Raw genomic sequence first — 25973 nt, forward strand, 5'->3', positions numbered from 1 at the left:
GAATTATAGAGCTGTGTAATTGTATTTGTTACTAGTAATTGTCGGATTAGAGAGCTGTCTATTGTAATTTATACTGGTAAGAATTGAATTATAGAGCTGTGTAATTGTATTTGTTACTAGTAATTGTCGGATTAGAGAGCTGTCTATTGTAATTTATACTGGTAAGAATTGAATTATAGAGCTGTGTAATTGTATTTGTTACTAGTAATTTTCGGATTAGAAAGCTGTCTATTGTAATTTATACTGGTAAGAATTGAATTATAGAGCTGTGTAATTGTATTTGTTACTAGTAATTGTCGGATTAGAGAGCTGTCTATTGTAATTTATACTGGTAAGAATTGAATTATAGAGCTGTGTAATTGTATTTGTTACTAGTAATTGTCGGATTAGAGAGCTGTCTATTGTAATTTATACTGGTAAGAATTGAATTATAGAGCTGTGTAATTGTATTTGTTACTAGTAATTGTCGGATTAGAGAGCTGTCTATTGTAATTTATACTGGTAAGAATTGAATTATAGAGCTGTGTAATTGTATTTGTTACTAGTAATTGTCGGATTAGAGAGCTCTCTACTGTAATTGTTACTGGTAAGAATTGAATTATAGAGCTGTGTAATTGTATTTGTTACTAGTAATTGTCGGATTAGAGAGCTCTCTACTGTAATTGTTACTGGTAAGAATTGAATTATAGAGCTGTGTAATTGTATTTGTTACTAGTAATTGTCGGATTAGAGAGCTGTCTATTGTAATTTATACTGGTAAGAATTGAATTATAGAGCTGTGTAATTGTATTTGTTACTAGTAATTGTCGGATTAGAGAGCTGTCTATTGTAATTTATACTGGTAAGAATTGAATTATAGAGCTGTGTAATTGTATTTGTTACTAGTAATTTTCGGATTAGAGAGCTCTCTACTGTAATTGTTACTGGTAAGAATTGAATTATAGAGCTGTGTAATTGTATTTGTTACTAGTAATTGTCGGATTAGAGAGCTCTCTATTGTAATTGTTACTAGTAAGAATGGAATTATAAAGCTCTGTAATTATAACTAGTATTTTACTAGTAATAATGGAATAAGGGGCAATCGTGGCCTAATGGATAGAGAGTCAGACTTGTAACCCAAAAGGTCATGGGTTCGAGTCTCAGGTCCGGCAGGGATTGTTGGTGAGGGGAGTGAATTTCCAGCGCTCTCCCCACCTTCAATACCACGACTGAGGTGAGACCCTTGAGCAAGGCACCATACCCCCAACTGCTCCCCGGGCGCCGCAGCAATGGCTGCCCACTGCTCCGGGTGTGTGTTCGCGGTGTGAGTGTTCACTGCTGTGTGTGTGCACTTGGATGGGTTAAATGCAGAACACAAATTCAGAGTATGGGTCACCATACTTGGCCACATGTCACTTCACTTCACTTCACTTCACTTCATTATAGAGCTCTGTAATTGAATTCTTACTAGTAAAAATGCAATTACGACGAGTAACACTAGGAATAATTTAAGTTAAAACGGCTTGCCATATTCGCCCTCCCCTTGCACATGAAACAACCAAAGTGAGTTGATCCCGCCCTCAGAATCTTTCCTGTGCTAACCGGAATGTTGCTCCGCTTCAACACGCACTCAAATAGAGCACTTCATGTCAACAATCGTTCAGCTCTCGTCGTTCATTTTGACCTAAGTTTTGTCAAGGTATGAAGTATGTTTATTTGTTTGTCTTTTTATATTCATACATCGACCAACGGAGGAAGTCTTTCAGCACCATTATTGCCGTTGCTTGAAAATCCTCGCCTGGTTTTGCTTTCGCTCCTCTTCGCTGTTTTCTGGTAAATACACCGTCTGTCACGAGGCTTCCCTGAAGCAGCTTTAGGAAGAGAATTTCCAGAATATAGGCTACTGACGCAGCTCAAACTATTTACGGATGTTACACCATTTTATAAATCATTGTAAATATTTTGCCATTCTTTTAAAGATATTTTAAACATTCAGATAATGGTGACGGTCTAAGACTCCCTAGTATGAGATCATCTTACAGTGTTAAAGCATTAGGAGTTAATTTTCAGTTAAATTCATAATTTTTTTTTTTTTTTCTAAGTAAGTGGCGTGCAGTGGTGTTCTGAAATGAGGAGGCACATTTTTTATTTATTTACGAATCAATGTAAATTCATGCATTACTCTTAATGTTGACACGTTTCCCTTGTTAAATGAACATTACTTTACATTATATCAAAAAAGGAAAAAAAGAAACCAAATGCAATTATATTTTGTAATTTTACAGTATTGTAATAAATGTTTTATTTATCAAAACCAAGGCAATCTCATCAAGTTAGTGTTTTAAGCATTTCTATATTCATTCCAAAATAATATCTAAAGGCAATAACAATTTAAACAATATAATTTATTTGTGTATTGATGTTTTTCTTTTTAATAGTCAACTTAGGCTGTTTTGGATCATCAGTCATGCTTCGTAAACCGTCTGTCACAGTCACGAATATGTATTTTTAATTTCACCAAGCTGATTGCTCTAAAAAACCCCCGCGGTCATCATGCTTTCAGTCCATTTCAAGTTTGATTTTTACATTACATAAAGCAGTGATATCTAACTGGGTGATCTGTTTACTTACTTTTCAATTAGTCTTCCCACTGACGCCATCATTTTTTCAGTCGAACTGACGCGCATAACACGCATGTCAACAAGAGGCGGGATTTATCGTAGAGTGACTTGCGCTCTTTTTAATGTCATAATTTGTAATTTGTGTTTGTCTCGACACAAGTTTTGATGTTGATTGCTGTTCCTCCTCAGAGGAAACGCCCCTAATTATATATATATATATATATGATGCGCGGGTCAATGTATAAACAACCCGCACCCGACCGACGTTTTCAACTAACCCGCCCGCAACTCGGACCGTTTTGTTACCTGACAGGGGCGGAGCCAGACATTGTAAACATTCGGGGCTTAGCCCAAATCTATATTTGTCCAAAGACATTTCAATTTTCTATTAATAGCTTTACTGACATGAAAGGAGCTTTTGTTGTCGTATTCTTGTTCAGAAAATGTACATTATTTGACACTGTAATTTGTAAAACTTTGTTGGATGTACATAAGCTAGGTCGGTCCTGGGGCATGCCCCCCCGGAAGAACATTTTGTACATTTTAAGGTTAAATGCATCAATCTGGTGCACTCTGGAAATTTAAAAATTAAGAGCTTCAACCCATGTACAGTGTTCAAATTGAACAAAGAAACAGCATTGACTTGTACCTGGACATTAAAAAGGGTTCAAACATATATATATTTGTTCTATCCCTTCACCATTACACTGACTCAGTTGATTAAGTAAACAATGTTTGATAGCAACTGCCTGAGTCATGCAATAAATCTGACATATGCAACCAGTTAACGGCACATTACGTACAGTAGGATTTGGATTAAAATATCAAAAAAACCACTAGAACAATGTTATATATTTTGTTGACTTGTGTATTTACATTATCCCAAATGTTTCCAAGAATGTTTAAATCCAGAGAAATAAGAAATTTTAACCAGGACAAAATTGATAGGTGACGCAATGTGCCTTTGCGTCGCCTTTCAATGACATATACCCGTGATACCCTCGAGTTCTGGTTTTATTTTGCAGAAACCATGGAAACACCAAAGACGCATTATATTCCTCATCTGTCTAATAAAACATATCATATGTTTTATTAGACAGATGAGGAACTGTTTGGATTCATTCATTGACAGAAAACTAATCATGTTATATAGCTTCTTGTTACAGCGAGTACCATGTTTTACCATGCCTAATATCGATCTAGCTTACTGCAGTGTGCAATAAGTGTCTCATAGCAGCTGCCAAGTGAACGCAGAATAGCATTATAACAACTTTCAACACTCAAATGTATCTAATATGATAAACAGCACTGCATTACCCCACATACACTAGACTGAAAAAAGCACAAGAGGCAACTGTGGCATAATAAAAGTTCCGCTGTGCTCAAAACATGTCGCGCTCGTCTCTCATTAGCAATCGCTCCATCGGTCTCGTTCAGCTCCAACATCACTCGGCCCTGCTCTGCTTCATACCACAGTAATGTTAATAATCTCATCCATGAACATGATTTCTGCCCGAGTCCCATCACGATTCTTTTCCACTGGCTGTAGACTTGAAGAAAACACATCCCATTTCTTGATTACACAAAATCAAGGATAAGCGACCTCTAGGGGCGAAAATGTACATATTGTGGCTTTAACAGATCAAATATTCACATATCCCTGTGATCTCCCAGATGGTTAGTTTTAAAGTAACCAACAGTTTAATGGTTAACAGTTTGTGAATGACTCATAGTTGTATCCTAGTTTAGTTCCCTGGTGTTTGGTAACGAAGGGCCTACTTTGCATCAGCAACACAGACTCATTCATAAGAAAAGAACTGTATTCATAGCAACTACTTTCTAACTAATTAATCAATTGATTGTTAATCATAAATATAGGGGGCTGCTGCTCGGTATAATAGATTTCAAGGGCATTTTGTAAATTGGTAAACTATTCCAAAACTTAACATCTGTTCTGAACTCAACAAGTCTGGGCAAACCACTGAGTAAGCACCAATCGGAGGCTGCATTTTTATGATGTCATCATGTAGACTTCTTACAAAGTATTTTACAGTATTGTAAAACTACAAAAATACAAAACACTAAGGTATTTTGATACAAAATACAACGCCATTTTCATCAACCCAATCAAATACAAATTACAAAATACTATTTTGTATTTGAAATACGTATTTGAAATACATGTATCATAAATACTGCCCATCCCGCCCTCAGAATCTTTCCTGTGCTAACCGGAATGTTGCTCCGCTTCAACACGCACTCAAATAGAGCACTTCATGTCAACAATCGTTCAGCTCTCGTCGTTCATTTTGACCTAAGTTTCCAGAATATACTGACGCAGCTCAAACTATTTACGGGTGTTATACCATTTTATAAATCATTGTAAATATTTTGCCATTCTTTTAAAGATATTTTAAACATTCAGATAATGGTGACGGTCTAAGACTCCCTAGTATGAGATCATCTTACAGTGTTAAAGCATTAGGAGTTAATTTTCAGTTAAATTCATAAATTGTTTTTTTTCTCTAAGTAGCCTATATCGGTGGCGTGCAGTGGTGTTCTGAAATGAGGAGGCACATTTTTTTATTTATTTACGAATCAATGTAAATTCATGCATTACTCTTAATGTTGACACATTTATCAAAACCAAGGCAATCTCATCAAGTTAGTGTTTTAAGCATTTCTATATTCATTCCAAAATAATATCTAAAGGCAATATATTTTATTTGTGTATTGATGTTTTTCTTTTTAATAGTCAACTTAGGCTGTTTTGGATCATCAGTCATGCTTCGTAAACCGTCTGTCACAGTCACGAATATGTATTTTTAATTTCACCAAGCTGATTGCTCTAAAAACCCCCGCGCTCATCATGCTTTCAGTCCATTTCAAGTTTGATTTTTACATTACATAAAGCAGTGATATCTAACTGGGTGATCTGTGGCTAAAGCTAACGTTACACACTGTTGGAGAGATTTATAAAGAATGAAGTTGTGTTTATGAATTATACAGACTGCAAGTGATTAATAATGAAAATAACAACAGCTCTTGTCTCTGTGAATACAATAAGAAACGATGGTAACTTTAACCACATTTAACAGTACATTAGCAACATGCTAACGAAACATTTAAAAAAAAGACAATTTACAAACATCACTAAAAATATCATGATATCATGTCAGTTATTACTAGTAATTGTCGGATTAGAGAGCTGTCTATTGTAATTTATACTGGTAAGAATTGAATTATAGAGCTGTGTAATTGTATTTGTTACTAGTAATTGTCGGATTAGAGAGCTGTCTATTGTAATTTATACTGGTAAGAATTGAATTATAGAGCTGTGTAATTGTATTTGTTACTAGTAATTGTCGGATTAGAGAGCTGTCTATTGTAATTTATACTGGTAAGAATTGAATTATAGAGCTGTGTAATTGTATTTGTTACTAGTAATTTTCGGATTAGAAAGCTGTCTATTGTAATTTATACTGGTAAGAATTGAATTATAGAGCTGTGTAATTGTATTTGTTACTAGTAATTGTCGGATTAGAGAGCTGTCTATTGTAATTTATACTGGTAAGAATTGAATTATAGAGCTGTGTAATTGTATTTGTTACTAGTAATTGTCGGATTAGAGAGCTGTCTATTGTAATTTATACTGGTAAGAATTGAATTATAGAGCTGTGTAATTGTATTTGTTACTAGTAATTGTCGGATTAGAGAGCTGTCTATTGTAATTTATACTGGTAAGAATTGAATTATAGAGCTGTGTAATTGTATTTGTTACTAGTAATTGTCGGATTAGAGAGCTCTCTACTGTAATTGTTACTGGTAAGAATTGAATTATAGAGCTGTGTAATTGTATTTGTTACTAGTAATTGTCGGATTAGAGAGCTCTCTACTGTAATTGTTACTGGTAAGAATTGAATTATAGAGCTGTGTAATTGTATTTGTTACTAGTAATTGTCGGATTAGAGAGCTGTCTATTGTAATTTATACTGGTAAGAATTGAATTATAGAGCTGTGTAATTGTATTTGTTACTAGTAATTGTCGGATTAGAGAGCTGTCTATTGTAATTTATACTGGTAAGAATTGAATTATAGAGCTGTGTAATTGTATTTGTTACTAGTAATTTTCGGATTAGAGAGCTCTCTACTGTAATTGTTACTGGTAAGAATTGAATTATAGAGCTGTGTAATTGTATTTGTTACTAGTAATTGTCGGATTAGAGAGCTCTCTATTGTAATTGTTACTAGTAAGAATGGAATTATAAAGCTCTGTAATTATAACTAGTATTTTACTAGTAATAATGGAATAAGGGGCAATCGTGGCCTAATGGATAGAGAGTCAGACTTGTAACCCAAAAGGTCATGGGTTCGAGTCTCAGGTCCGGCAGGGATTGTTGGTGAGGGGAGTGAATTTCCAGCGCTCTCCCCACCTTCAATACCACGACTGAGGTGAGACCCTTGAGCAAGGCACCATACCCCCAACTGCTCCCCGGGCGCCGCAGCAATGGCTGCCCACTGCTCCGGGTGTGTGTTCGCGGTGTGAGTGTTCACTGCTGTGTGTGTGCACTTGGATGGGTTAAATGCAGAACACAAATTCAGAGTATGGGTCACCATACTTGGCCACATGTCACTTCACTTCACTTCACTTCACTTCATTATAGAGCTCTGTAATTGAATTCTTACTAGTAAAAATGCAATTACGACGAGTAACACTAGGAATAATTTAAGTTAAAACGGCTTGCCATATTCGCCCTCCCCTTGCACATGAAACAACCAAAGTGAGTTGATCCCGCCCTCAGAATCTTTCCTGTGCTAACCGGAATGTTGCTCCGCTTCAACACGCACTCAAATAGAGCACTTCATGTCAACAATCGTTCAGCTCTCGTCGTTCATTTTGACCTAAGTTTTGTCAAGGTATGAAGTATGTTTATTTGTTTGTCTTTTTATATTCATACATCGACCAACGGAGGAAGTCTTTCAGCACCATTATTGCCGTTGCTTGAAAATCCTCGCCTGGTTTTGCTTTCGCTCCTCTTCGCTGTTTTCTGGTAAATACACCGTCTGTCACGAGGCTTCCCTGAAGCAGCTTTAGGAAGAGAATTTCCAGAATATAGGCTACTGACGCAGCTCAAACTATTTACGGATGTTACACCATTTTATAAATCATTGTAAATATTTTGCCATTCTTTTAAAGATATTTTAAACATTCAGATAATGGTGACGGTCTAAGACTCCCTAGTATGAGATCATCTTACAGTGTTAAAGCATTAGGAGTTAATTTTCAGTTAAATTCATAAATTTTTTTTTTTTTTTTTTTATCTAAGTAAGTGGCGTGCAGTGGTGTTCTGAAATGAGGAGGCACATTTTTTATTTATTTACGAATCAATGTAAATTCATGCATTACTCTTAATGTTGACACGTTTCCCTTGTTAAATGAACATTACTTTACATTATATCAAAAAAGGAAAAAAAGAAACCAAATGCAATTATATTTTGTAATTTTACAGTATTGTAATAAATGTTTTATTTATCAAAACCAAGGCAATCTCATCAAGTTAGTGTTTTAAGCATTTCTATATTCATTCCAAAATAATATCTAAAGGCAATAACAATTTAAACAATATAATTTATTTGTGTATTGATGTTTTTCTTTTTAATAGTCAACTTAGGCTGTTTTGGATCATCAGTCATGCTTCGTAAACCGTCTGTCACAGTCACGAATATGTATTTTTAATTTCACCAAGCTGATTGCTCTAAAAAACCCCCGCGGTCATCATGCTTTCAGTCCATTTCAAGTTTGATTTTTACATTACATAAAGCAGTGATATCTAACTGGGTGATCTGTTTACTTACTTTTCAATTAGTCTTCCCACTGACGCCATCATTTTTTCAGTCGAACTGACGCGCATAACACGCATGTCAACAAGAGGCGGGATTTATCGTAGAGTGACTTGCGCTCTTTTTAATGTCATAATTTGTAATTTGTGTTTGTCTCGACACAAGTTTTGATGTTGATTGCTGTTCCTCCTCAGAGGAAACGCCCCTAATTATATATATATATATATGATGCGCGGGTCAATGTATAAACAACCCGCACCCGACCGACGTTTTCAACTAACCCGCCCGCAACTCGGACCGTTTTGTTACCTGACAGGGGCGGAGCCAGACATTGTAAACATTCGGGGCTTAGCCCAAATCTATATTTGTCCAAAGACATTTCAATTTTCTATTAATAGCTTTACTGACATGAAAGGAGCTTTTGTTGTCGTATTCTTGTTCAGAAAATGTACATTATTTGACACTGTAATTTGTAAAACTTTGTTGGATGTACCTCCGCTAGGGGGGTCCGGGGGCATGCCCCCCCGGAAGAACATTTTGTACATTTTAAGGTTAAATGCATCAATCTGGTGCACTCTGGAAATTTAAAAATTAAGAGCTTCAACCCATGTACAGTGTTCAAATTGAACAAAGAAACAGCATTGACTTGTACCTGGACATTAAAAAGGGTTCAAACATATATATTTTTTTTTACAATACTTTTGTACTCATTTCTTTTTAAAAGAAATATCCTTGAGCTTTTATTTTGATCACCAGATCACCAGCTGATCGCGTGCGCAAATGCGCTAACTTCTCTTTAAAACACGCAGCACAGACAGACTGTATACTTAATTTGCTGTCTTTTGCTGTTTTATATAGGCACAAAGCCATATCACTTATGAAACGGTGGCGGCAGCAGAGGGTCATTAATGGAAAACACTGAATGAATGTATAGCTGATAAATGTGCTAAAGTTGTCATATCGGTTGTTATATAACAAAACGTATAACGTACTCGGTTAAGCCGAGTTCAGACTGCACGATTTTAGCCCTGATTTTGGCTCGCCGACAGGTTTTGAGAAATCGCCGACAAATGCCCGAAATCACAGGCAAATCGGTGCTCGTTCACGCGAGTGTGAATGAGCAAAGACGCGATCTGAGAGAATCGCCGACGAGTCGCCGACACCCGTGAGATATTTGGCATGCTAAATATCTGGACCTGTCGGCGATTCAAAATCCTGCTGTGTGAAAAGTGTTCTGACTGAAAACTACATTGGCGATGACCGACAGCCAATGAGAGAGCAAGATACAGAGCAGCGGGGAGTTCGGGGAGGAGTTATAGACCACAATATCAGCAAGCATGGCTTCATTCACATAAACATTACAATTATATCAAACAGAAACAAAGCACAAACATTTGCTTGATCATCCGCAACAGCAGCACATTGAAAAGTTATTTATTTACCTCCAACTCTCGTTGCAGAACACACAATCCAGTCTCCCCAACCATTTCCTCCTCCATATTCTTCTTTTCTTTTTCTTGTTTTCGCTGCAAATCAGCGCACAGGCAATTCGTATTGCAAGCTTCTTGCGGGCTACTGTTTTTAATAATAATAATAATAATAATAACGCTGGTCCTGCACGCGTGATATCGCGTTGTTTCCTTGTCACATCTCGCGTGTGTTTGGTTGTGAAACGTAGTTTGCGTGCCAGACAGAGTTGTCGGCGATTCTTCCTATTGTAAAGTCATGCAGTGTGAAACCTTCTATCGCCGACCCATCGTGCAGTTTGAACACAGCAGCGACTGAATGCTGGCCAAGATAGTCATGCAGTGTGAAAAGAACAGTGACCCGACTACTTTGAAAATCATGCAGTCTGAACTCGGCTTTACTTACGTAACCTCGGTTCCCTGAGAGATAAGGGAAGGAGTATTGCGTTGCAAACGCTATGAGAAAACTCCTTTTCTCGAGAAAATAACGGCCATGGTGTGTAAAGCAGAAGCAGTCTGGCCAGCGGCGGAGTGTGCACGATCCGGGAGTGCTAAAGACGTTCTGCGCGGCTTTGATGGGTGCGCGGCCACAAATGGGCGGCGACCGCTTCTTCCAGTGGCAGGAGCTTCACATATCCTTTTTCCTCAGCGCCCTCAACAAATAGAGCGTTAACTGTACGTACACACCGCCGCCGACTTGAGCTGCAAAGAAGCTCTGGCCGCTTTGTCAAAGACGCTTGTCAAAAAGTACGGGAATCTTGACGCTTTGGCCGCTCTGTATATTGAGTGCGCGCGCGCGGCCGGAGCTCTCTCTCTCTCTCTCTCTCTCTCTCTCTCTCTCTCTGCTCGTGCGCGCTGAAAATTTCATATTTTGGTATGAACATTAACCCGCCAGTGTGGCGGATAGCCTTTTGAGATTTGCTCGCCAAACGGAAAATCTACCCGCATTTGGCGCTTGGCGGGTGTTAATTTCGGACCCTACATGAGACTATTTTTATTGAGCAGTTTAGCTAGCCCACATCATAACGCACGTCAGACAACATTTGCAACTAGGTATAGTTGAAGTCTGTAACTTAGTCTCGGCACACAGACTGATTAGGCAAAGCTACGTCTGTAGTGACAAGGCTCACCATTTTATTATTTGCTTACCTTGATTGTCTTCCAAACTTTCACACGTGCCGACTCCGACTCCGAACTCTCTCTGAATTTCTCACACGCAACTGACGTATCAGGTGCAAGGTTTTCAGCCAATCAACGATCAGAGAATACTGCAGTGAGAACGTTGTAGGGAGATGTAACAGCTGTGGGCCTTAAACTCCTCTCCTGTCATTAATACGCTGTGGTCTAGTCATCAACAGAAAATTAACGGATTGAGAGGGGAGAAAAATGGATTTTGGCGTGACATTTCTTGCGTGTGCGTGAGAGCGTGAGATTGATGCTAAAAGCGTGAGTGTCACGCCAGATGGGTGAGAGTTGGCAACCCTGGACTCATTGTAGCGTCATTGGGCCATAGACTTAAGAACTAGGGGTGCGGCCGCCCCCCTCCCATACGCCCCCATCAGCCTCCCTGGCCAATAATAGGCTATCCATTAATCCAGCCTGTGGAGGAGAGAAATGTTTCAGGATCTGACGTGGTGCGCTCAGAGGTGCAGCGGCGAGAGCAGGCAGTTCTTGAGGCGGCCCATCATTTTCCATTTCAGCTGTCTAGATGCATATTATTGATGAATGCGATGTTTATGTTTCGACCCTGCTTGAAGAATTAATCAGCAGGTCAACTGAGAGAAGGCCCACTTTTGGAAAAGTGTGAAAGCCCTTAGGAGCGCAAACTGTTCTTTTTTCTGAATGTTGTATGATATAGTGTTATAATAAAGGCTTGATTTATTCATTTATTTCGTTTCGTTTTCTTAACAATTAAGATGCTGCATGTGTTTATCCAGTCTAATCGAAGTGTGCGTCTCTCCCCCGACTTTCCCAACAAAAATCCCGCCCCCTCTCAGAAAATACATAAAACTGACATTAATGAGCTATATGCGTTTAAAAGTAGCCTAGCCTATTAAAATGGTACAATGGCATTGCTCAGTTCAACGTGTTGGGAAATCGGGCATTTTGTCCCACGTCAGGATTTATTCAAAAGTTAATAGCGCTCAACATTCAAAAGGGAAATAAGGATTTCCCACTTGTATTAGTAGGCTTAGGCTATTTCGCCACGTGAATGCCCAATTGAAGCTCTCACAAGCACAAAATGCAGAGATAGAATATGTTAATAAAGTATTTATTAACGCATTTTAGACAAACAAAAACAGGTAGGCTAAGCCAAAGACTGAGGCTACAATATCCATAAATAAATGTTCACAAATACCCATGAAAGTAAAATTGAAACCTTTAGTAAGTAAAACTGAAAATTACAAAGGTTTAAGTGGCATCTTTATTTCAAACGACCCGACCGACCGCGACCCGAATATCATTAAAAATATTTTTGGATGACTCGTAACCGCGGGTGACCGCAGGCACCCGCTCATTTTGGATCAACCCGCGCATCACTGTTGGGAACCCCTTGCAGAATCTGTGAAAATGTGAATAATTTTAATAAAATAAGAGAGATCATACTAAATGCATGTTACTTTTTATTTAGTACTGTCCTGAGTAAGATATTTTACATAAAATATGTTTACATATAATCCACAAGACAAAAAAGTAGCTGAATTTATTAATTAAATAAATGCTATATTAAATAAATAAATTCTAACTATTAATGAATTTATTCATAGTAGAATTTATTTATATTTATAGTTATATGAGATGAATCTCAAAATCATACAGTCACTGCTGGAAAGGGTTCAAACATACAAAAGATGGTGGAAAACTGAAGAATCTGCAGGAGCTGGAGGATTTAACTGCTCAGAACAAACAAGAGACGTTCATATATAGACGTTTCATATATATATATATATATATATATATATATATATGAAAGAAATGTTGAATACACAGTCTTGATCCTCAGACTCAACTTTACACTAAGCAAAAAAATAAAATGTAATTTGGATATTTTCCATATTTTCTGTCTCTTTCAGAGATGTTAACTAGTCCAGATGATCCAGTGATCCGGATTCTTCTGATGGGCAGGAAGGGTTCAGGGAAAAGCTCATCTGGAAACACGATACTGGGAGAAAGAATGTTTAAAGTCCAAAAACGTAAGAAGAAACATGAGTCTGAAGTTTGTGAGGAAGTAACACAGATCGGAGAGAAACGGGTTCATGTGATTGACTGTCCAGATCTACTGGATCCAGATCTGTCTGAAGAGAAGCTGGAGATGATGAAAGACCAGCTGGTCTCTGGATGTTCAGCAGGTCTCAGTTCAGTTCTGCTCACCGTTCCTCTAGAGAAACCTGTGGAAAATGAGGAAGAGTTCCTGGATTTCATTAAGTGTTTATTAGGTCCTGAAGTTCAGAAGTACATCATGATTCTGTTCACACATGGAGATGAGCTGGAAGAAGAGGATGAGACTATTGATGAACATCTACAACACAAAGATCATGAGGATTTACAGAGACTGGTGACTGAATGTGGAGGAAAGTTTCACTGTTTCAATAACAAGATAAAATCAGATGATCAGAAACAAGGACTACTGCAGAAGATTGAAGGAATGATGGAGGAGAACAGAGGAAAATTTACCATGAAACAGATGAAGAGGAGTGAAAGCAAAGACTTTCCTCGTGTCTTTTGTAATTATATATATATTTTTTTACCCTTTTATAGTTGACGTGAATCATAGAAACATATGGCGGTTTACATCACTAATGTCAGACTGACCTTAAAGCGATACTTCACCCCAAAATGAAAATTCTGTCATCATTTATTCATTTACCCTAAAGTTCTTCCAAACTTGTATGAGTGTCTTTGTTCTGTTGAAGAAAAAACAAAATACTCAACTGTCTGGTTACCAACATTCTTCAAAATATCTTCTTTTTGTGTTCAACAAAAGAAAGATACTCATACGGGTTTGGAACAACATGAGGCCGAGTAAATGATGACAGAATTTTCATTTTGGGGTGAACTGTCCATTTAAGAGTCCATAGAGTCAGTTCTATCATTGATTTGATCTTTCTGTTGTAGTTTCAGGAGAATCTCCAGCTGAAGATCCAGATGAGACTGATGAGCTTATAGAAAGGAAAGACCAGATCAGGCTGGTTCTGCTGGGAAAAACTGGAGTTGGAAAAAGTGCCACTGGAAACACCATCATCGGCAGAAACCTCTTTCAATCTTCAAAACAGTGTCAGTCAGAATCTACAGTGAGGATGGGTAAAGAAATCTCAGTGATCAACACGCCTGGACTTTATGATACTGAACTCAATAATGAAGAGATTATTTCTGAAATAGTGCGTTGCATAAGATATGAGATGCATCCTGGACCACACACTTTTCTCATTGTGATTAAACTGGGTGGATTCACTGAAGAGGAGAAAAACACAATAAAGTATCTCAAAGAAGTGTTTGGAGAACAGATACTAAAATACACCATGATCATCTTCACTCACAAAGATCAGTTAGATAAAAAGAATAAAACCATTGAGGAGTTTCTACAGAATGGTGATCCAGCTCTTCAAAACCTTGTAAGCAGCTGTGGGAACCGGTTCTTCTGTCTGGACAACAACTCGGCCAGTTTCCCTCAGTTCAAAGGTCTGCTCAGTAAAATAGAGACGTTGGTGGCAGAAAATAGAGGAAACCACTTCACCAATTACCTTTTTGATGAAACAGAAAACCACATTCAGGAGAGTCACAATTGGGTCTTTCAATCAGAAGGTCAGAATTGTGCTGGTTTGTCTCGACACAAAGTTTTGATGTTGATTGCTGCTCCTATATGCGTATTTGCTTTAGCAGGTATTCTGTTACCAAGAAACAAGCTTGTGCAGGCTGTAAAATCTGTTATTCCCAAGGGGAATCTAAAACAGAAGTGTGTAATTCAGTGAGACAAACCATTAATGATGCTACAGAAGCTCCAGCAACCTGATGTACCTTTTTTCAAAATTTCAGCTTGTAAACAATGTAAACCTAACCATTGAAATTACATTATATTATATTGTATTCTTTTAGGAAAGCTAATGGGTTTTATATGCTCCATGTACTCTTTTGTTATAATCAAATTTATTTTGACTGAACAATTTATATTGTTCGCTCAAAAATGAAAATGTACTCTCCTTCATGTTGTTTAATAAGTGAATCCCTATCAAAGCACTGCAATATACTGTACCACTCTATATTTTCCAGAGGAGCAGTTTAGTTTTTGGACTATATAATGAATGCGACAAACTCAAAATTTGTGCAAGAGAAAGACATAAGGAGAAATGGTTTATTATTTACTGGTGTTGCTGTCAATCACTGATTGATTTCTGATTAATTAAGGTTATTAAGATTGTATTTTGAAATATTTCTTGTGATTATTATAAAAACAAAACAAAAATAACAACTTTATTCAACACAATTGTCTCTTCTGTGTCATTCTCATATGCTGTTCACGTCCAGCCCTTCCAGGTTCTACATCAGAATGCAGACTCAACGCTGTTCACGCGAGCAGCACAATGCATGCGAGCTCTCAGTTTCCATCAAAAATATCTTAATTTGTGTTCCAAAAATGAACAAAGGTCTTACGGGTTTGGGAAGACATGGGGATGAGTGATTGATGGCAGCATTTTTGGGTGAACTAACCCTTTAATGAATATTTGAATAAATCGTTCATGACAACAGGTTTTTATTACAGCCGCCATTTAAATATTTATATTTGAACAAGGAATTGCAGTAGATAAATATATATCATTAGAAGACTGCATTAAAAACTGCCCTTAATGTGCAATGAGAGTGAGTAAATGATTTTAGGCTGGCTCATTTTATTTTCCTCTGACTAATTCTTTGGATTGGAGTTCTTCAAATTATTCAAAGTTCTTCAAACCCGTGTGTTAAATGAATACATTGTTTAAAATATACCTGCAAGCAATTACAGGGCCAAGCACAAAAGAGGCACAACAAGTCATGCTAACATGGCTGTGAGCATCAGACCAATTGCAACAGTGAGCAATTAAAGGCCTATTAAGATCATTTTAGGCAAAAGAGCTGATAAATGATATATACAGTCAATAATAAAGATTTACTGGTTCATCACTTTTGACCAATAGGTGGCGCTGTGACTAAATTAATGTGGTATGGTCAGAGTGGGGTGACAATGACACTCGCAAAGTTTGGTGTCAATATGTCAAAGCATTGCAGAGATACAGACTCAACAATCATTTTGGCATCATGCCTCTAATTTGTCGCTGCAGTATAGGAAAATGGTTGCGTCTATCAACACAAAATCCAGAAGTTTTTGATGGCATGGTCCGAAGATGATACGATTCGATTTTGGTGAAAATTGGACCAATGGTTTAGGAGGACCTTTAAAATTTAGGTGTGATTTTAAAGGTGCCCTAGAATGCTTTTTCACAAGTTGTAATATAAGTCTAAGGTGTCCCCTGAATGTGTCTGTGAAGTTTCAGCTCAAAATACCCCATAATTTTTTTTTTTAATTCATTTTTTCAACTGCCTATTTTGGGGCGTAATTAAAAATGCCCTGATTCAGCATGTGTCCCCTTTAAATGCTCATGCTCAGGGTTGGGCAAAAATACATCAAAATGTATTTTAAAATAAAATACCAAATACCTTAATTTTAAGTGTATCAAAATAAACTACAAAATACAGCAGCCACTCCATGTATCAAAATAAACTACTGTATTTTTGTATTTTAAAAATACTACAAAATACTTTTACAAGGGAGCATGAAATTTCTTCGCAAAACCTTCCATAAATTGGCCTATTTGTTCTATCCCTTCACCATTACACTGACTCAGTTGATTAAGTAAACAATGTTTGATAGCAACTGCCTGAGTCATGCAATAAATCTGACATATGCAACCAGTTAACGGCACATTACGTACAGTAGGATTTGGATTAAAATATCAAAAAAACCACTAGAACAATGTTATATATTTTGTTGACTTGTGTATTTACATTATCCCAAATGTTTCCAAGAATGTTTAAATCCAGAGAAATAAGAAATTTTAACCAGGACAAAATTGATAGGTGACGCAATGTGCCTTTGCGTCGCCTTTCAATGACATATACCCGTGATACCCTCGAGTTCTGGTTTTATTTTGCAGAAACCATGGAAACACCAAAGACGCATTATATTCCTCATCTGTCTAATAAAACATATCATATGTTTTATTAGACAGATGAGGAACTGTTTGGATTCATTCATTGACAGAAAACTAATCATGTTATATAGCTTCTTGTTACAGCGAGTACCATGTTTTACCATGCCTAATATCGATCTAGCTTACTGCAGTGTGCAATAAGTGTCTCATAGCAGCTGCCAAGTGAACGCAGAATAGCATTATAACAACTTTCAACACTCAAATGTATCTAATATGATAAACAGCACTGCATTACCCCACATACACTAGACTGAAAAAAGCACAAGCGGCAACTGTGGCATAATAAAAGTTCCGCTGTGCTCAAAACATGTCGCGCTCGTCTCTCATTAGCAATCGCTCCATCGGTCTCGTTCAGCTCCAACATCACTCGGCCCTGCTCTGCTTTATACCACAGTAATGTTAATAATCTCATCCATGAACATGATTTCTGCCCGAGTCCCATCACGATTCTTTTCCACTGGCTGTAGACTTGAAGAAAACACATCCCATTTCTTGATTACACAAAATCAAGGATAAGCGACCTCTAGGGGCGAAAATGTACATATTGTGGCTTTAACAGATCAAATATTCACATATCCCTGTGATCTCCCAGATGGTTAGTTTTAAAGTAACCAACAGTTTAATGTTTAACAGTTTGTGAATGACTCATAGTTGTATCCTAGTTTAGTTCCCTGGTGTTTGGTAACGAAGGGCCTACTTTGCATCAGCAACACAGACTCATTCATAAGAAAAGAACTGTATTCATAGCAACTACTTTCTAACTAATTAATCAATTGATTGTTAATCATAAATATAGGGGGCTGCTGCTCGGTATAATAGATTTCAAGGGCATTTTGTAAATTGGTAAACTATTCCAAAACTTAACATCTGTTCTGAACTCAACAAGTCTGGGCAAACCACTGAGTAAGCACCAATCGGAGGCTGCATTTTTATGATGTCATAATGTAGACTTCTTACAAAGTATTTTACAGTATTGTAAAACTACAAAAATACAAAACACTAAGGTATTTTGATACAAAATACAACGCCATTTTCATCAACCCAATCAAATACAAATTACAAAATACTATTTTGTATTTGAAATACGTATTTGAAATACATGTATCATAAATACTGCCCATCCCGCCCTCAGAATCTTTCCTGTGCTAACCGGAATGTTGCTCCGCTTCAACACGCACTCAAATAGAGCACTTCATGTCAACAATCGTTCAGCTCTCGTCGTTCATTTTGACCTAAGTTTCCAGAATATACTGACGCAGCTCAAACTATTTACGGGTGTTACACCATTTTATAAATCATTGTAAATATTTTGCCATTCTTTTAAAGATATTTTAAACATTCAGATAATGGTGACGGTCTAAGACTCCCTAGTATGAGATCATCTTACAGTGTTAAAGCATTAGGAGTTAATTTTCAGTTAAATTCATAAATTGTTTTTTTTCTCTAAGTAGCCTATATCGGTGGCGTGCAGTGGTGTTCTGAAATGAGGAGGCACATTTTTTTATTTATTTACGAATCAATGTAAATTCATGCATTACTCTTAATGTTGACACATTTATCAAAACCAAGGCAATCTCATCAAGTTAGTGTTTTAAGCATTTCTATATTCATTCCAAAATAATATCTAAAGGCAATATATTTTATTTGTGTATTGATGTTTTTCTTTTTAATAGTCAACTTAGGCTGTTTTGGATCATCAGTCATGCTTCGTAAACCGTCTGTCACAGTCACGAATATGTATTTTTAATTTCACCAAGCTGATTGCTCTAAAAACCCCCGCGGTCATCATGCTTTCAGTCCATTTCAAGTTTGATTTTTACATTACATAAAGCAGTGATATCTAACTGGGTGATCTGTGGCTAAAGCTAACGTTACACACTGTTGGAGAGATTTATAAAGAATGAAGTTGTGTTTATGAATTATACAGACTGCAAGTGATTAATAATGAAAATAACAACAGCTCTTGTCTCTGTGAATACAATAAGAAACGATGGTAACTTTAACCACATTTAACAGTACATTAGCAACATGCTAACGAAACATTTTTAAAAAAAACAATTTACAAATATCACTAAAAATATCATGATATCATGTCAGTTATTACTAGTAATTGTCGGATTAGAGAGCTGTCTATTGTAATTTATACTGGTAAGAATTGAATTATAGAGCTGTGTAATTGTATTTGTTACTAGTAATTGTCGGATTAGAGAGCTGTCTATTGTAATTTATACTGGTAAGAATTGAATTATAGAGCTGTGTAATTGTATTTGTTACTAGTAATTTTCGGATTAGAAAGCTGTCTATTGTAATTTATACTGGTAAGAATTGAATTATAGAGCTGTGTAATTGTATTTGTTACTAGTAATTGTCGGATTAGAAAGCTGTCTATTGTAATTTATACTGGTAAGAATTGAATTATAGAGCTGTGTAATTGTATTTGTTACTAGTAATTGTCGGATTAGAGAGCTGTCTATTGTAATTTATACTGGTAAGAATTGAATTATAGAGCTGTGTAATTGTATTTGTTACTAGTAATTGTCGGATTAGAGAGCTGTCTATTGTAATTTATACTGGTAAGAATTGAATTATAGAGCTGTGTAATTGTATTTGTTACTAGTAATTTTCGGATTAGAAAGCTGTCTATTGTAATTTATACTGGTAAGAATTGAATTATAGAGCTGTGTAATTGTATTTGTTACTAGTAATTGTCGGATTAGAAAGCTGTCTATTGTAATTTATACTGGTAAGAATTGAATTATAGAGCTGTGTAATTGTATTTGTTACTAGTAATTGTCGGATTAGAGAGCTGTCTATTGTAATTTATACTGGTAAGAATTGAATTATAGAGCTGTGTAATTGTATTTGTTACTAGTAATTTTCGGATTAGAGAGCTGTCTATTGTAATTTATACTGGTAAGAATTGAATTATAGAGCTGTGTAATTGTATTTGTTACTAGTAATTGTCGGATTAGAGAGCTGTCTATTGTAATTTATACTGGTAAGAATTGAATTATAGAGCTGTGTAATTGTATTTGTTACTAGTAATTTTCGGATTAGAGAGCTGTCTATTGTAATTTATACTGGTAAGAATTGAATTATAGAGCTGTGTAATTGTATTTGTTACTAGTAATTTTCGGATTAGAGAGCTCTCTACTGTAATTGTTACTGGTAAGAATTGAATTATAGAGCTGTGTAATTGTATTTGTTACTAGTAATTGTCGGATTAGAGAGCTCTCTATTGTAATTGTTACTAGTAAGAATGGAATTATAAAGCTCTGTAATTATAACTAGTATTTTACTAGTAATAATGGAATAAGGGGCAGTCGTGGCCTAATGGATAGAGAGTCAGACTTGTAACCCAAAAGGTCATGGGTTCGAGTCTCAGGTCCGGCAGGGATTGTTGGTGAGGGGAGTGAATTTCCAGCGCTCTCCCCACCTTCAATACCACGACTGAGGTGAGACCCTTGAGCAAGGCACCATACCCCCAACTGCTCCCCGGGCGCCGCAGCAATGGCTGCCCACTGCTCCGGGTGTGTGTTCGCGGTGTGAGTGTTCACTGCTGTGTGTGTGCACTTGGATGGGTTAAATGCAGAACACAAATTCAGAGTATGGGTCACCATACTTGGCCACATGTCACTTCACTTCACTTCACTTCATTATAGAGCTCTGTAATTGAATTCTTACTAGTAAAAATGCAATTACGACGAGTAACACTAGGAATAATTTAAGTTAAAACGGCTTGCCATATTCGCCCTCCCCTTGCACATGAAACAACCAAAGTGAGTTGATCCCGCCCTCAGAATCTTTCCTGTGCTAACCGGAATGTTGCTCCGCTTCAACACGCACTCAAATAGAGCACTTCATGTCAACAATCGTTCAGCTCTCGTCGTTCATTTTGACCTAAGTTTTGTCAAGGTATGAAGTATGTTTATTTGTTTGTCTTTTTATATTCATACATCGACCAACGGAGGAAGTCTTTCAGCACCATTATTGCCGTTGCTTGAAAATCCTCGCCTGGTTTTGCTTTCGCTCCTCTTCGCTGTTTTCTGGTAAATACACCGTCTGTCACGAGGCTTCCCTGAAGCAGCTTTAGGAAGAGAATTTCCAGAATATAGGCTACTGACGCAGCTCAAACTATTTACGGATGTTACACCATTTTATAAATCATTGTAAATATTTTGCCATTCTTTTAAAGATATTTTAAACATTCAGATAATGGTGACGGTCTAAGACTCCCTAGTATGAGATCATCTTACAGTGTTAAAGCATTAGGAGTTAATTTTCAGTTAAATTCATAATTTTTTTGGCGTGCAGTGGTGTTCTGAAATGAGGAGGCACATTTTTTATTTATTTACGAATCAATGTAAATTCATGCATTACTCTTAATGTTGACACGTTTCCCTTGTTAAATGAACATTACTTTACATTATATCAAAAAAGGAAAAAAGAAACCAAATGCAATTATATTTTGTAATTTTACAGTATTGTAATAAATGTTTTATTTATCAAAACCAAGGCAATCTCATCAAGTTAGTGTTTTAAGCATTTCTATATTCATTCCAAAATAATATCTAAAGGCAATAACAATTTAAACAATATAATTTATTTGTGTATTGATGTTTTTCTTTTTAATAGTCAACTTAGGCTGTTTTGGATCATCAGTCATGCTTCGTAAACCGTCTGTCACAGTCACGAATATGTATTTTTAATTTCACCAAGCTGATTGCTCTAAAAAACCCCCGCGGTCATCATGCTTTCAGTCCATTTCAAGTTTGATTTTTACATTACATAAAGCAGTGATATCTAACTGGGTGATCTGTTTACTTACTTTTCAATTAGTCTTCCCACTGACGCCATCATTTTTTCAGTCGAACTGACGCGCATAACACGCATGTCAACAAGAGGCGGGATTTATCATAGAGTGACTTGCGCTCTTTTTAATGTCATAATTTGTAATTTGTGTTTGTCTCGACACAAGTTTTGATGTTGATTGCTGTTCCTCCTCAGAGGAAACGCCCCTAATTATATATATATATATATGATGCGCGGGTCAATGTATAAACAACCCGCACCCGACCGACGTTTTCAACTAACCCGCCCGCAACTCGGACCGTTTTGTTACCTGACAGGGGCGGAGCCAGACATTGTAAACATTCGGGGCTTAGCCCAAATCTATATTTGTCCAAAGACATTTCAATTTTCTATTAATAGCTTTACTGACATGAAAGGAGCTTTTGTTGTCGTATTCTTGTTCAGAAAATGTACATTATTTGACACTGTAATTTGTAAAACTTTGTTGGATGTACCTCCGCTAGGGGGGTCCGGGGGCATGCCCCCCCGGAAGAACATTTTGTACATTTTAAGGTTAAATGCATCAATCTGGTGCACTCTGGAAATTTAAAAATTAAGAGCTTCAACCCATGTACAGTGTTCAAATTGAACAAAGAAACAGCATTGACTTGTACCTGGACATTAAAAAGGGTTCAAACATATATATATTTGTTCTATCCCTTCACCATTACACTGACTCAGTTGATTAAGTAAACAATGTTTGATAGCAACTGCCTGAGTCATGCAATAAATCTGACATATGCAACCAGTTAACGGCACATTACGTACAGTAGGATTTGGATTAAAATATCAAAAAAACCACTAGAACAATGTTATATATTTTGTTGACTTGTGTATTTACATTATCCCAAATGTTTCCAAGAATGTTTAAATCCAGAGAAATAAGAAATTTTAACCAGGACAAAATTGATAGGTGACGCAATGTGCCTTTGCGTCGCCTTTCAATGACATATACCCGTGATACCCTCGAGTTCTGGTTTTATTTTGCAGAAACCATGGAAACACCAAAGACGCATTATATTCCTCATCTGTCTAATAAAACATATCATATGTTTTATTAGACAGATGAGGAACTGTTTGGATTCATTCATTGACAGAAAACTAATCATGTTATATAGCTTCTTGTTACAGCGAGTACCATGTTTTACCATGCCTAATATCGATCTAGCTTACTGCAGTGTGCAATAAGTGTCTCATAGCAGCTGCCAAGTGAACGCAGAATAGCATTATAACAACTTTCAACACTCAAATGTATCTAATATGATAAACAGCACTGCATTACCCCACATACACTAGACTGAAAAAAGCACAAGAGGCAACTGTGGCATAATAAAAGTTCCGCTGTGCTCAAAACATGTCGCGCTCGTCTCTCATTAGCAATCGCTCCATCGGTCTCGTTCAGCTCCAACATCACTCGGCCCTGCTCTGCTTCATACCACAGTAATGTTAATAATCTCATCCATGAACATGATTTCTGCCCGAGTCCCATCACGATTCTTTTCCACTGGCTGTAGACTTGAAGAAAACACATCCCATTTCTTGATTACACAAAATCAAGGATAAGCGACCTCTAGGGGCGAAAATGTACATATTGTGGCTTTAACAGATCAAATATTCACATATCCCTGTGATCTCCCAGATGGTTAGTTTTAAAGTAACCAACAGTTTAATGGTTAACAGTTTGTGAATGACTCATAGTTGTATCCTAGTTTAGTTCCCTGGTGTTTGGTAACGAAGGGCCTACTTTGCATCAGCAACACAGACTCATTCATAAGAAAAGAACTGTATTCATAGCAACTACTTTCTAACTAATTAATCAATTGATTGTTAATCATAAATATAGGGGGCTGCTGCTCGGTATAATAGATTTCAAGGGCATTTTGTAAATTGGTAAACTATTCCAAAACTTAACATCTGTTCTGAACTCAACAAGTCTGGGCAAACCACTGAGTAAGCACCAATCGGAGGCTGCATTTTTATGATGTCATCATGTAGACTTCTTACAAAGTATTTTACAGTATTGTAAAACTACAAAAATACAAAACACTAAGGTATTTTGATACAAAATACAACGCCATTTTCATCAACCCAATCAAATACAAATTACAAAATACTATTTTGTATTTGAAATACGTATTTGAAATACATGTATCATAAATACTGCCCATCCCGCCCTCAGAATCTTTCCTGTGCTAACCGGAATGTTGCTCCGCTTCAACACGCACTCAAATAGAGCACTTCATGTCAACAATCGTTCAGCTCTCGTCGTTCATTTTGACCTAAGTTTCCAGAATATACTGACGCAGCTCAAACTATTTACGGGTGTTATACCATTTTATAAATCATTGTAAATATTTTGCCATTCTTTTAAAGATATTTTAAACATTCAGATAATGGTGACGGTCTAAGACTCCCTAGTATGAGATCATCTTACAGTGTTAAAGCATTAGGAGTTAATTTTCAGTTAAATTCATAAATTGTTTTTTTTCTCTAAGTAGCCTATATCGGTGGCGTGCAGTGGTGTTCTGAAATGAGGAGGCACATTTTTTTATTTATTTACGAATCAATGTAAATTCATGCATTACTCTTAATGTTGACACATTTATCAAAACCAAGGCAATCTCATCAAGTTAGTGTTTTAAGCATTTCTATATTCATTCCAAAATAATATCTAAAGGCAATATATTTTATTTGTGTATTGATGTTTTTCTTTTTAATAGTCAACTTAGGCTGTTTTGGATCATCAGTCATGCTTCGTAAACCGTCTGTCACAGTCACGAATATGTATTTTTAATTTCACCAAGCTGATTGCTCTAAAAACCCCCGCGCTCATCATGCTTTCAGTCCATTTCAAGTTTGATTTTTACATTACATAAAGCAGTGATATCTAACTGGGTGATCTGTGGCTAAAGCTAACGTTACACACTGTTGGAGAGATTTATAAAGAATGAAGTTGTGTTTATGAATTATACAGACTGCAAGTGATTAATAATGAAAATAACAACAGCTCTTGTCTCTGTGAATACAATAAGAAACGATGGTAACTTTAACCACATTTAACAGTACATTAGCAACATGCTAACGAAACATTTAAAAAAGACAATTTACAAACATCACTAAAAATATCATGATATCATGTCAGTTATTACTAGTAATTGTCGGATTAGAGAGCTGTCTATTGTAATTTATACTGGTAAGAATTGAATTATAGAGCTGTGTAATTGTATTTGTTACTAGTAATTGTCGGATTAGAGAGCTGTCTATTGTAATTTATACTGGTAAGAATTGAATTATAGAGCTGTGTAATTGTATTTGTTACTAGTAATTGTCGGATTAGAGAGCTGTCTATTGTAATTTATACTGGTAAGAATTGAATTATAGAGCTGTGTAATTGTATTTGTTACTAGTAATTTTCGGATTAGAAAGCTGTCTATTGTAATTTATACTGGTAAGAATTGAATTATAGAGCTGTGTAATTGTATTTGTTACTAGTAATTGTCGGATTAGAGAGCTGTCTATTGTAATTTATACTGGTAAGAATTGAATTATAGAGCTGTGTAATTGTATTTGTTACTAGTAATTGTCGGATTAGAGAGCTGTCTATTGTAATTTATACTGGTAAGAATTGAATTATAGAGCTGTGTAATTGTATTTGTTACTAGTAATTGTCGGATTAGAGAGCTGTCTATTGTAATTTATACTGGTAAGAATTGAATTATAGAGCTGTGTAATTGTATTTGTTACTAGTAATTGTCGGATTAGAGAGCTCTCTACTGTAATTGTTACTGGTAAGAATTGAATTATAGAGCTGTGTAATTGTATTTGTTACTAGTAATTGTCGGATTAGAGAGCTCTCTACTGTAATTGTTACTGGTAAGAATTGAATTATAGAGCTGTGTAATTGTATTTGTTACTAGTAATTGTCGGATTAGAGAGCTGTCTATTGTAATTTATACTGGTAAGAATTGAAT

The 25973-nt window shown here is 36.4% G+C and overlaps 1 protein-coding gene across 2 annotated transcripts; it reads left to right on the plus strand.

Annotated features, from left to right (window-relative positions):
* The first annotated feature begins 7359 nt into the window (after positions 1-7359).
* On the plus strand, positions 7360-15571 carry LOC137008014 (GTPase IMAP family member 8-like). Of its 2 annotated transcripts, none has more exons than XM_067369794.1 (3): positions 7360-7517; positions 12982-13632; positions 14024-15567. In XM_067369794.1, exons 2-3 carry the CDS (start codon positions 12984-12986, stop codon positions 14875-14877), a joined length of 1503 nt encoding a protein of 500 aa, XP_067225895.1. In that variant the 5' UTR covers positions 7360-7517; positions 12982-12983; the 3' UTR covers positions 14878-15567. The 2 variants fall into 2 exon arrangements, with proteins under 2 accessions (XP_067225895.1, XP_067225903.1); XM_067369802.1 differs by lacking the exon at positions 7360-7517 and adding an exon at positions 7518-7651 and having other exon boundaries at positions 14024-15571.
* Positions 15572-25973: the final 10402 nt, after the last annotated feature.

The sequence above is a fragment of the Chanodichthys erythropterus genome, chromosome 3, assembly GCF_024489055.1.
Source record: "Chanodichthys erythropterus isolate Z2021 chromosome 3, ASM2448905v1, whole genome shotgun sequence".
NCBI lineage: Eukaryota > Metazoa > Chordata > Actinopteri > Cypriniformes > Xenocyprididae > Chanodichthys > Chanodichthys erythropterus.

Bases quoted from the DNA above. Each gene is read 5' to 3' on its own strand.
- LOC137008014 (XM_067369794.1), top strand. From the start codon at position 12,984: ATGTTAACTAGTCCAGATGATCCAGTGATCCGGATTCTTCTGATGGGC. The intron at 13,633-14,023 runs GTAATTATATAT...TTTCTGTTGTAG, and splicing joins AGACTTTCCTCGTGTCTTTT to TTTCAGGAGAATCTCCAGCT.